This window comes from Astyanax mexicanus, chromosome 23 (assembly GCF_023375975.1).
Source record: "Astyanax mexicanus isolate ESR-SI-001 chromosome 23, AstMex3_surface, whole genome shotgun sequence".
Taxonomy (NCBI): domain Eukaryota; kingdom Metazoa; phylum Chordata; class Actinopteri; order Characiformes; family Acestrorhamphidae; genus Astyanax; species Astyanax mexicanus.
This window is the reverse complement of record NC_064430.1, coordinates 10,213,245-10,225,009: the sequence shown is the minus strand read 5'-3', so window position 1 is coordinate 10,225,009 and position 11,765 is coordinate 10,213,245. Positions and strand designations below refer to the sequence as shown.

Genomic DNA, 11,765 nt, shown 5'->3' with positions numbered 1-11,765 from the left:
CCCCATCCATTAATGACCAAATGTGCGATTCAAGAAGGAGCTAATTACAGTTAAGTCCCCGCAAGAGAAGAAACATTTCAAATCATCCAGTTCGCACTTCCACAAAGCCCATAGTCCTTGTGAACTTCTCCCAATGCCACAATATACACTTATAAACACATCCGTGCTCTGCGCTGTAAACCTTCACAAATTTCACTTTCAACATATCAAGACTAACAACAGTACGGAAGTTGCAGCAATTCATTTATTAGCCAAAATATATACTTTCTTGTACAATTTTGGATCACAAGTATGTACATTTTTCTTTACGTTATATATACAAAACAATTTCAACATTAAATCCTCACAGAACTTACAAAAAGAAAGTAAAACAGAAGAAAAAAAAAACTCACAGACTACATTTTCTTACAGCATTGCATTAGCAATTTTACACAAGACATGCTTACAAGGTAAGTATACAGGAGGGTGTTATTCCGTTTTTTTTTTTTCGTTTTTAAAATATTTTATTACATTCCTTAAAACAGGTTAAAATGGAGATTTATAAAAGACAAAAAGGGCCCCTAGAAAGAAGAAAGGGACGATAATACCATGGCAGCTTCAAGTTGGTTCTGGGGCCTACGGGAGACGTGGGAAATTAAAAATAAGGGGTTTGGGAATAAGGGGTGGAAAATTCAAATTAAAATAGGGAACTTAATTGTGCCAGCACGTTGCGGGGAATTATGTTTTTCGTTTGAATTATTGCCAAATGACGCGTTTGAGATTACGGATTACTTGGTTTGACATTTCATATTAAACTAATATAAACGATATATAAATATATATATATATATATATATATATATATATATATATATATATATATATATATATATATATATACATTTACATTTTAGTATATATAAATTTTAGTATATATATATATATATATATATATATATATATATATATATATATATATATATATATATATATATATACTAAAATGTAAACGCCCAATGCAACAGTAGGTTAAAAAGTATTTACCCGCAAAAACAATTTCTGTATTATCGTTTTTAGGTTGGAAGGCTGTTTTTAACTTTATTTTACTCTGCTTCCAAGGCACTATCATATCACCATCAACAACAACCAGAATGAATCATTATATTTAACCTATTGGAAAGTTTTGAGCTTCTTTTTTTTTATAACGGACAAAATTTAAAACAGCTGTATTTTTTACATGAACGCCAGCACCCATTTCAATTTCAAATATTATTCAGCTACAGCAATTGAATTAAAGAACAAATAAATTAAAGTATTTTAATTAGCTTTTTCATCCCTGTCCAAAATGAGCATGCTCCTTGCTTCTGGTAAGAACCCCTATGACACATTTGAAGTGTTTTATGAAGTCATTGATGTGGACATTTAAAAAATACGTGTAAAGTCTACTGAAAGGAAAGCAATTCTTCTTAATAAGTCTGTAAATGTCTGAAAAATTGTCCGAACAGTCTCAGTGAGGGTGACATGTACCTGTGGCCGCAGTCTCTGAGCTGGGACTCCGCTCCTCCGCTTGCCTGTTGGAGTAGAGGGTCAAGCCGTTGGCCGAAGCCTGGTTGGCCAGTCCCAAATAGTGGTTCGAGTTCAGTAATGCGAGTTGGTGCGCTGAAAACGCCCGGTTTGCCCAGTTCTGAATTTTCCCAACTGGGCACGAGATGAGTCTGTGAGGAGGGACGATGGTCTGGGCTCCAGGCCCCGAGGGGGTCCCGTTCATTTGAGGAGATTTGCGTGGATTGTCCGGGGTCGTTGCCGTCTCAGCCAGAGACCAGATCTTGGGTTTCTGGGCTGGGGGCGCGTTGTTTTCGTTGGGGGGAGAGTTGGGGATCTGGTTGAGTTTGATTTGCTCGCCATTGGGCGCCTGCATTTTGAGGTCCAGAGAGTGGTGGAGGTGGTGATGATGATGGTGGTGGTGAAAGTGGTCGGCCCGGTCTACATGCACATCTTTGCCCTCCTTGACCACCGCTTTCAAAAACTTTTGCTCGGGCCCGTGTAAATCCTCATAGCCATCAGAGACCTCCGAGTCACAGCTGCCGTCCAGTTTCAAGTCGGAGTGCAACTCGTCCTGCTCGTCTAGGTCGTCCTTACTTTCGATGTTCTCCGTATCAATGTTCTCTAAGTCGATCTCCTCCTCGTCCTCGCGTTTGTCCCCGTCCTCCCCTTCGTGGTCGCTGCCGTACACGTTGCCTTCCTCATCCGTGCGGTTCCGGGGCGCCCACGTCATCTTATTTTCCTTCTTCAGCCTCCTCCTGGCGTTGGCGAACCAGGTGGACACCTGGGTGAGGGTCATCTTGGTGATGATGGCCAGCATAATCTTCTCACCCTTCGTGGGGTACGGGTTTTTTCGGTGCTCGCTGAGCCAGGCCTTCAGCGTACTCGTGCTCTCCCGGGTGGCGTTTTTAGGTCTGGATGGATCACCGAACTGATATTGGCCGTAGGGGTAGAAAGCAGGGTGATGAGTGGCGAATGCTGGGTGCTGGACACCAGGACTGTCCTTTAGCTCATACTGAGCCCCCTGAAAGAAAAAATACCATGTTAAAGAATATTCAGACTTTTGATTGGTAAACACTTCCTTTAAATTTTTTTTGAAGTATCTAAAAAGTATTTTGATCATTTTAAACATTTTTTCTTGTATTGAAAAGTGCACACATTTATTATGGCTTGCTTTTAGATATGTTTAACAGATGTTTACAATAAGTTATTCAAATCTCAAAATTAATTATTAATTATTTTTGTCGTATTTTGTTGGTACTCTATTTTTTTATTATTATTATAACATTTTATGTTCAGATATATTTCAGCTGAACTAAACACTAAACACATTATCTGACTTTATCAACACCACATGCCTGTCTTGCTCATTACAGCGTCCATATGTTCGCGTGGCTTTGCAAGTCCACCCAACATTTCTAGCGCTGGAAGCGTTCTGTGGGTTAATTTGTTACTTTTTATTCGGCCCATTTCGTATTTACCAAACGAAGTCAACAGCAAAGTTCACGGCAAGCTTGCAAAACCAGACTGCCAGAGGACTAACAGACGTGCTTGAGGACTAGAGTGCAAAGGCTTGGATATAATTTAAATATGAAACAACCACAAACAAAACAAAAACTATTGGAGGCTTTTTTTCAGAAGAGAAACTTACCAGCTGGTTGAAAATGGACAAGTCGTTGGAATACGGGAGGAAAGCTCCGTAGGTCTGCGCTGCAGCGAACGGAGATCCGTACATAGAGGAGAGCACGCTGGAGAGTGCGCCGGACGGGCTCAGCTCTGGCCCGTTGCGCCCGCCGCTTATGCCCTGTCTCTCCTGCGGGTATATCGGCCGGATGTACTGATATCCCAGCTGCGGGAAGGACATCGTGGTTTTTGGGGGGGAAAGGGAAGAAGGAGAAAAAGGGTGGAAAAAAAGACACACACAACCCCGAAAGGACTGCTGCGTTCACAACAAAAGCGACGAGTCGCCCCTTCTTCTCGATGCGCGCTGCGATATCCACTTTACAGTGAGCGCCGAGTGCAAAGGGAAGTCTGTATTTCCTCCACAACGACCGAGTGTAAACGATCCGCTCGCGCTCTCCCCTCCCTCGCTCTCCTATTGATCTGAATGGACTAAGGTCAGGTCCTTACAGATTGCCTTAGATTATTGGGACTCCTTGCTCTGATTGACATTTCTAGTCGTTGCGAGGCTCCTCCTCCTATTTCTCAAGGCTCACCCCCTATATCCTCTCTCTCTCTCTCACTCCCTCTCTCTCCCTCCCTCCCTCTCTCTCTTTCTCTCTTGTTTGCTTCTTTTTTTCTCTTGGTCTGGACAAGCGCGCTCTGACGTCGCGATCTCTTATTTGAAAGACTTTCTAAATCTCATTTTATGGCTCGCCAATCATTTCGTTTGGTGTCCGGTCCGCTGTTTTTTCCTTTTTTTCTCTATTTCTACCACTATTTCTCGCGCTAATTTCTCATTTCGTGGTCAGTCCGTGCGGATGGTAAATATTTTACTCTCTGTGAGACGTTAACTTTAAGCAAATCCTCCCTGTTTCTGCGTCTTGTCCCACGAGTTTTGTTCTCCAGGGAGAAAAAAGAGCCCTTTGTAGCGCAGAGCGACCCAAAGACACTTGGCAAACTTGGCTGTTTTGGGCTTTCAGACGCGTAGAAAATCGCCTACCAGTGTAGCAAAGAAGGGAAAATGATTTTGACGGCCGTTTTAAGCTCAGCTAACATGGGGCAGGCGACTCGGTGTCCGTTTACGCCTTTAATTTGAGACATGAAGCCCAGTTGGCAAGTTACCGTTCGACTTCAAAGAGTGAGCTGACAGGAGTAGAGAAGTCCGGCGATTAGTGCCATGATCAACGAACAGCATGAGTACACACACACACACACACACACACACCACACACACACACACACACACTTTTGTAGTAGTCTGTGTTTAAATTCCAATAATGCAATCATATAAAGCTGATAGCTGTATTATTATTATTATTATTATTATTATTATTATTATTATTATTATTATACTTGTTGTTGTTGTTGCTGCTTCTGTTGACAATTCTCTGTACAGTTTACCACTGTAGAACTACTATCATTAAATAGAAAATAATATTTATTTGTAACTAGGCTGCATTGAAACAGCTTTAATAAAAAAAAAAAACTTAAATTACCACCAGTACCTCATGACTTTTTTTATTTAAACAAAAACACAAGCATATTTCAGCTGATTAAGTGAAGGGATTGCCCTACAAAAACGTATGATACGTGTCAACTGGGTGGATTTGATAGCCCACCTTGGATCTGCTGTAAATAATACGGATTAAAGAGAAAACAAGAGAATGCGAATTGGAATTCCTTGAACCAATATATAGAAATATGTCTGTAATCATTTTACATTGGGACTTTGGATCTTCATATGTTTGATAATCCTCTGCGAAACAAGGGCAGGGCTGAGTGGTTGAGTGTTTCTCCGTTTATTTGAATACGGGACACGGTAGCTAAAGTCTCAATTCAGTAATAACATCAAGATTAGAAGCTTATCAGCCTCTGCTGGTGGTGTGCCCCGGTGGATGGAGAGGGTTTTCCTAGAATTCCGTACTTCAATAAACAGCTTCAATCTGCTTTATGGGTTGATGGTTATTAGAGTTTAGCCGTCGTCATAGTCGCGTGTGTAGTGTATGTGATAGCCTCGGTGAGAGTGCCTGTTCAAGCAGCTCCAGCTTTTCCACGTCTTCTTCAGGACGTCCTGCCATGTTTGACGTGCGCCACCCCGGGATTAGGAGGGTGGAGGATGAATGGGGGAGAGGGGCTTATTCATTAAACCTGCGGCCCGATGCCGTCCGTACTGGGCTGATAATAACTACACAGCCGTCAATAACGTTGACACGGACCTGCAGAGCTAACAAGAGCTCTCGGGCTCTCGGGCTGACCCCGCAGCACTGCGCCATCTGGGGCGAGGCGGAGCAGGAGGAGTCCTGCGCCTTAAAGCGCTCTAAAGCGCAGCCCCTTCTTCACACCGCGCGCTTGTACAGTTATTATACACTCATTACACCGCGAGGAGTGCGAGCTGCAAAATCAGGGCTATGCAGTGTGTGTGTGTGTGTGTGTTTTTGAAAGAGAGAGAGTAGCTCAGCAGCCAGTGTAAGTGTGTGTTTGCGTATAAGCGTGTGTATGTGTGAGTGTGTGCCCGCCCGGAGGCGCCCTCAGCTCGGATGGACACGTGTCCTGTCCCCGGGACCTGTCAGGGCCCGAAGGGTCGCCTCTGATTTATTATCCCAATCAAACACACACACACACACACACACACACACACACACACACACACACACACACACACACACACACACCAGCTTAACGCTTTCACACCGAGACGGAAAAGTGGCACTGCCATAAAAACATTAGGGACAGCCCGCCTTCTAACAGCTCTACTGCTACTGTTGTGTATTGCGCACACACACACGCTCGCGCGCGCTTCAATTATTATTTTCATCATCATAAATTATGGCATGCAAAAACAGTGTTATGGTTTATTACTGTTACACACAGAAACCACAACAATACAATTCCCATGTAACATGAAAATAACGAAAAAGAAAAACACAACAAATAAACAAATAAAAAGTGTATATATATATATATATATATATATATATATATATATATATATATATATATATATATATATATATATATATATAAAATCATAACAGCGTTTGAATTATAATTATAATCAATAAATGAATGACATGTTCCCATCGTCATAGTTAAAATAAAAAGAATAAATAATATATTGAATACATTATACTAAATACAAGTAATTACTGTATATTATTATTATTATTACTACACAAAACGCACAAATTAGCTTTTATAATAAGTAGAAAATAATACTTATTTAATATCATGAGGTTTATTTATTTATTTGTTTGTATGTTTATACTAATTTATGAACGCTAATTATTCAGTATTATTTTAATTATTTTTCAATAAAAGTCAAACTTTAAAAGCTCATGACAGCAGTGTAAACCTCAACCCCGGTTCATTCAAATTCTGGACTAATAATGGACTAACATTATTAACTCTCGTGCAACTGACACATATTTTTTTCTTTTTTTCCAGCAGGCATCCAAATAAACAGAGAGCGACGCTGCTCAACGCATGCAAACATACACACGGGCGAGGGCGCGCACACACATACATGCACATACACACACAGCAAGTCCCACATGATGAAATGGCACAGAAACAAAATCAAAAGCTTCAAATGGGGACTCTCTGCCATCATCCCGGCGCCCCAGCATCCCCTTCACTGCGCCCAAGCGACCGACATACACTGCCGGAACGCGGGGCTGAGGCTGCAACAGCCGGTCCGATCCCCCCGAGCCCCCTGAGCCCGCCGAGCAGGAGTATTTAGGAGGTCTGGATGTGCAGACTAGGGGGAGGACTCACACCACACTGCCTTTAACTGCTTTAGCAAACACACTTTTATTTGATTATGTCTGAAGGGGAGGGGTTAAAAAGCACTTTACGACATTAGTTTGAGGGAGTTTGTTAAGTTGGAATTTTTCATGCAGCGGTTTACAGGAATAATTTAAAATCAAACCGCCCAAGCGTCCCAAAGTTAATATACACATATTTACATATAATATGTAAAATATATTAATACACAGATAAATAAATGCTAATTAATAATGTCAAAATAATTTACAATACCAACAACATTAGTATAGTAAAGAGCAATCCATTATCAATAAAACATATATTTACACATTAAAAATAAACACTCCGTGAATATATGCATACTATGAAGCAAATGGTATATATACGCCTGCCCAAACATTTTCTTTGAATTATCCAGTTCTTTATGTTTTATATAATATATAAATATAATATAAATATAATATATATTTTAATAAATTAATTAAGATAAAGATTTTAGCCAATTCCCGTACTTATACATATCAGTAAAAATAATTAAGTAGGTGTTACCCTCTCTCTCTCTCTCTGTTTTTTGTCACTCTTTCTCCGCCCTGTATAATATAATGTACACAGCGTGTACTCACGCTGTGCACTTTTTTTTTCTTCCATTTTTCGTGGCAACCCGAACTTATCAGCCCTTATCTCAAATAAAGCGTTTAGTCTGACTGTTCATATGTCATTAAAATGTGAACTAAAAAGTAGGCTAATGAATCTATCGACGTGGAAATGGCAGAGAGGATTAATGCAATAAATGAAACAGCTTCAAAAATGAATTGTAGACTGAAGCACGAAGCAAGTGTACTTTCTGAAGGTCTAAAGTTTAATTTTATTTTACTGTTGGCGTAATTTGAATAATACGATTTTAATTACATTACACCAATCAATCACGCATATTAGAGAGATAACTTTACATACGAGAGAGAGGGTAAAGGGGGGGGGGGGGGGGTGAAGACTTCCCCGGACACACAGCAATTTGGAGTGAATTAAAGGTAGTCAATGAACTGCAACTTATTAAAGGGCTTCAACAAATGCCAAATTCAGAGCGAGCTGCTCCTGTCTAAAGCCTCGTGCTGGAGGGTGGGGGGTGTCAGGGAGGGGCTTGTCCAGTTTACCGTCTACAGGTGCTTTAGATTAGGCACTGTAGGCCACATGTGGAGACTCCGGCTGGAACTGAGTTCAGGTATAAACGCGTTGTTTGGTTTAGACGCACGTCTTCCAGGCGGGCGGGGTGCTGCTACTTGGGGCTGAAGTGCCACAACAGCAACAGCATCCAGTAATTGATTGAGAAGGTGTGTAAAAAAAAGAGAGAGAAAGAGAGAGAGCCTGGTGTCACGTGGCCCTCCCGCCGTCCTCACGCGCTCCGCTCGGTGGGTGTAAGGCGGGCTCTCCCGCGGGGCTCCCGCTGCTCTATTAGCGGCGCTGGGTCACTTTCATTTAATGCCGTTTACCAACGCCTCAGCAACGCACGCCCGAGCCGCGGGATAGGAGCTTCAACAGAATCTATTTTTTATGCTTCTTTATAATTAGCATTAACTTTAACACAAGACATTTCAGGGTCCCATGTTATTTGTGTAGTATTTATTTTTAAGATTCTTAGTATTATTTCCAGTTTTATAATTATAACAGCAACGACTAAAAATTAACTGTCAAATTTAATGAACTAATAAACTAAATTTTAAAACTTTAAATTAGACAATTAACTGAAAATAGTCTTTTGGTCAATGTTTACCCCACTATCAAAAAAAAAGGAAAAGAAAAAAGAAAACGCTTTCCGTGAGAGTGCAATCAAAAAAGTTTTATTTATAACAATATTATTCATTAATACTAACAATTAATACTTACAAGCATTATTGTTGTTGACATCAACTATTTTATTTGACGCTTGAAACTTTTGATCATGACTGTGTTCATCATTCTTATTTCGTATGTGATTATTTAATTTTCATTGTATTGTAATTATTATCGCTATTTAAACTATTCAACTATTAATGTGACGACAAAAACATAAGGAATTGGCACTCGATCTATTTTTATTATTATTTATTATTAAGACTGATTCTAATAAATTTCATTATTAAAAAAAATCCAAATGTTATATATTTTTAATGTTACGATTACATTAATTCCACAAGTTTTTTTTACACATAAAATAGTACATACAATCCGATACAATTAATGATATATACAGTTATTATTATTAATATTATTATTATTATTATTATTATTATTATTATTATTATTATTATTATTATTATTATTATTATTATTATTATTAGCAGTGATGGCAGTAGTAGTGGCATTAGCAGTAGTGAGGCACTAGGCCTGGTGCTACTTTCAGCTCTTTAGCAGTCCTACGTCAGCCCTTTCACCCCTCGCGCTTGTCTAAACCCACCTCATCACATGAGCGACTGTTAGGCAGCGCGCGCTTTGCGAGTGTTATTATTAAGTAGGCAGCAGCAGCAGCAGTCAGCCAGTCCTCTTTTCTCCAGCTGCCTTCACAAGCAGCATCGATTTTACGGTAAAGTCCCTTTGCAAAGCGAATGAGTTCCTGTGTACGGGGATATCACTGTATTACACGGGTATAGCCCAGGTAACAAGATGAACATTGATTCAGCATTACGCCTGATCGATACTGAAATAAGTAACTTCAGTCCAGAATTAAAATGCAAGCTCCTAGAAAGGAAGGGAGGGAGGGAAGGAGGGAGGGGGATAAAGAGAAGGAGGAGGGAGCAGGGAGAGGAGGGTGGGAGGGGCCACTGAGCACAGTCCATGCAAGGGCCTCCCTCAGGTCCGCTTACTGATTAATGGTGATCACGAACATGCATGGGTGGGCAAACCTGGGGAAATGTATTGGCTTTTATTAGTAATGGTATTAAACAAGTAGATTAATAACAGGAAAACAGACGTACATGATAAGTCCCAGCTGGCACATGATCTGACAGCCTTCAAAAATGTTAAAATAATGTTTATAATGTTAAATAGTTGTAAAATGTTTATAAAAAGACATATAAATAATAAACCAGTGTTTAAATATTAACTTCGAATCTTACTTTGTCTTATAAAATGATCGTTATGATAATTTTGTTTGCATTTTATTATATTTTAATCATAAGACCACTTCAGATATGTAAACTTAAATATAAAACAGAAAATGCATCAACAAAACTAGAAACTATTTTCTACTTTTTAAGGAAGTAAGAAAGAAGAAGCTTTTTACATGCAAATTGTTCACGATAGTATGTAGAACCATTGTATTTTCTAATCCCACGAAGAACAATACTTTTTAAAGAGAGTATACAACAGTATTTTATTATACTTTTAATAAATAACAACAGTTATTTTTTTAAAAATCAAAACATAATTAAACTTTTAATAAATCTAATTGGATGTTAATTTAAACATTGAAATGCCAATTGGGGTTGCCTTGATATGCACATACTGTTGTCCAGCGCTGAAAACTGTGATTTTGTTTTTTTTTACACACAAAAAAAAAACAGTTTAAACTAACTTAATGTTTAATTTAAGACATTCTAGTTTTCTCAACTATAAAACATATTCTGAATTGTATGACAAAAACACAACTATGTTTGGCCAGACTAAGTCATAATGTTCATCTAAACCAATTTGATTACTAGGGTGCATGTAAATAAATTAGGCACTCATGAAGATATTGTATATGTAGTGACTAGAAAGCCAAATTAGGTGATTTCTGTTATCAAATTAAACTGAAATTATTTTGTTCAGATAATATATTATTATCTTTATATGACTTACATTTTAATAATTGTCATCACACATACACATATTATGAAGGCACAATCCTTTATTAATGCATGAATGATGGTCACTGTAGGATTCAGTCAAGCACAAATTAATGTCAGAATTTAAGTCAAAAGTATCCAGATAGTGGAAGCTAGCCTGGGGGGAAAGGCTACACACTGACAGTGGGTGATGGGAACACACTGCCATTGAGAAAAGAAGATATAAGATTTGCTAATCAATGCTGCAGTGTCTATAAAATAAAAAAAAGCAAGGCACATAAAATCGTTACATCCCTGTAAAAAAAACAAAACAAAAAAAACCTCTCAAACCTCAAAGCATTAGTGGCCAATAAAATTATTTGTGGGTGTGACCATTGGCAGATCATTCCTTGATTTATAGTGTGTCTAGAAGCATAATAATAAAGTAATGAAGCATCACAGAAAAACATATCTATTTGGGTTATTTTCCTAATGTAAAACCAACAGCCACTCCAAAACCATTTGATCAATGTACCGCCACACAGCGTTCCTGACAGAGTCTCGTATAGTCTGTGTGGACGTATTGATTCTGAGTAGACCCGCTGGTTATTTGAATGCTCACTCTTATCAAGATGAGCCACAGAAAGCCTTTTTGATAGCAGTCCTGGAGCTAAACTAAGTCACTGACACCTCTCGCTTAAACTGAGCAAAGACCGTAGGCGCTTTCCATACGTGGTCTCGATCGATGTGAATGCCTTCGGTGCACTTATGTGAAACTGCGTGTGATTTGAAGATACTTGAAGATGCAGAGAAAAGGGGCACGCCTGCCGTGAGTGTGTATCGATTGTATCTAGAGCGAGGACACAGCCTGGCTTTTTGTCTGTTTTTTTAAAAGGAGTTTTTTCCTTTTTTTTCCCCCTACCTTGAGTAAACAGTAGTGAAGTCTGGAGAGGAAGACGAAGGAGGTCTGGGAGTGGATGAAGCCATGAAGCATAAAGCCACTGAGTGTGGAGTACATAAACAGTTGATATTTCCCCT

The 11,765-nt window shown here is 39.2% G+C and overlaps 1 protein-coding gene across 2 annotated transcripts; it reads right to left on the bottom strand.

Annotated features, from left to right (window-relative positions):
• Positions 1 to 226: 226 nt before the first annotated feature.
• Positions 227 to 3,749, bottom strand: irx3a (iroquois homeobox 3a). 2 transcript variants are annotated; one of them, XM_049471344.1, is made up of 5 exons: positions 3,173 to 3,749; positions 1,507 to 2,545; positions 1,150 to 1,174; positions 1,056 to 1,085; positions 227 to 627 (listed from the first exon to the last, which is right to left on the bottom strand). In XM_049471344.1, exons 1-5 carry the CDS (start codon positions 3,383 to 3,385, stop codon positions 561 to 563), a joined length of 1,374 nt encoding a protein of 457 aa, XP_049327301.1. In that variant the 5' UTR covers positions 3,386 to 3,749; the 3' UTR covers positions 227 to 560. The 2 variants fall into 2 exon arrangements, with proteins under 2 accessions (XP_049327301.1, XP_049327300.1); XM_049471343.1 differs by lacking the exon at positions 227 to 627 and having other exon boundaries at positions 959 to 2,545; positions 3,173 to 3,745.
• Between the last annotated feature and the right edge of the window lie 8,016 nt (positions 3,750 to 11,765).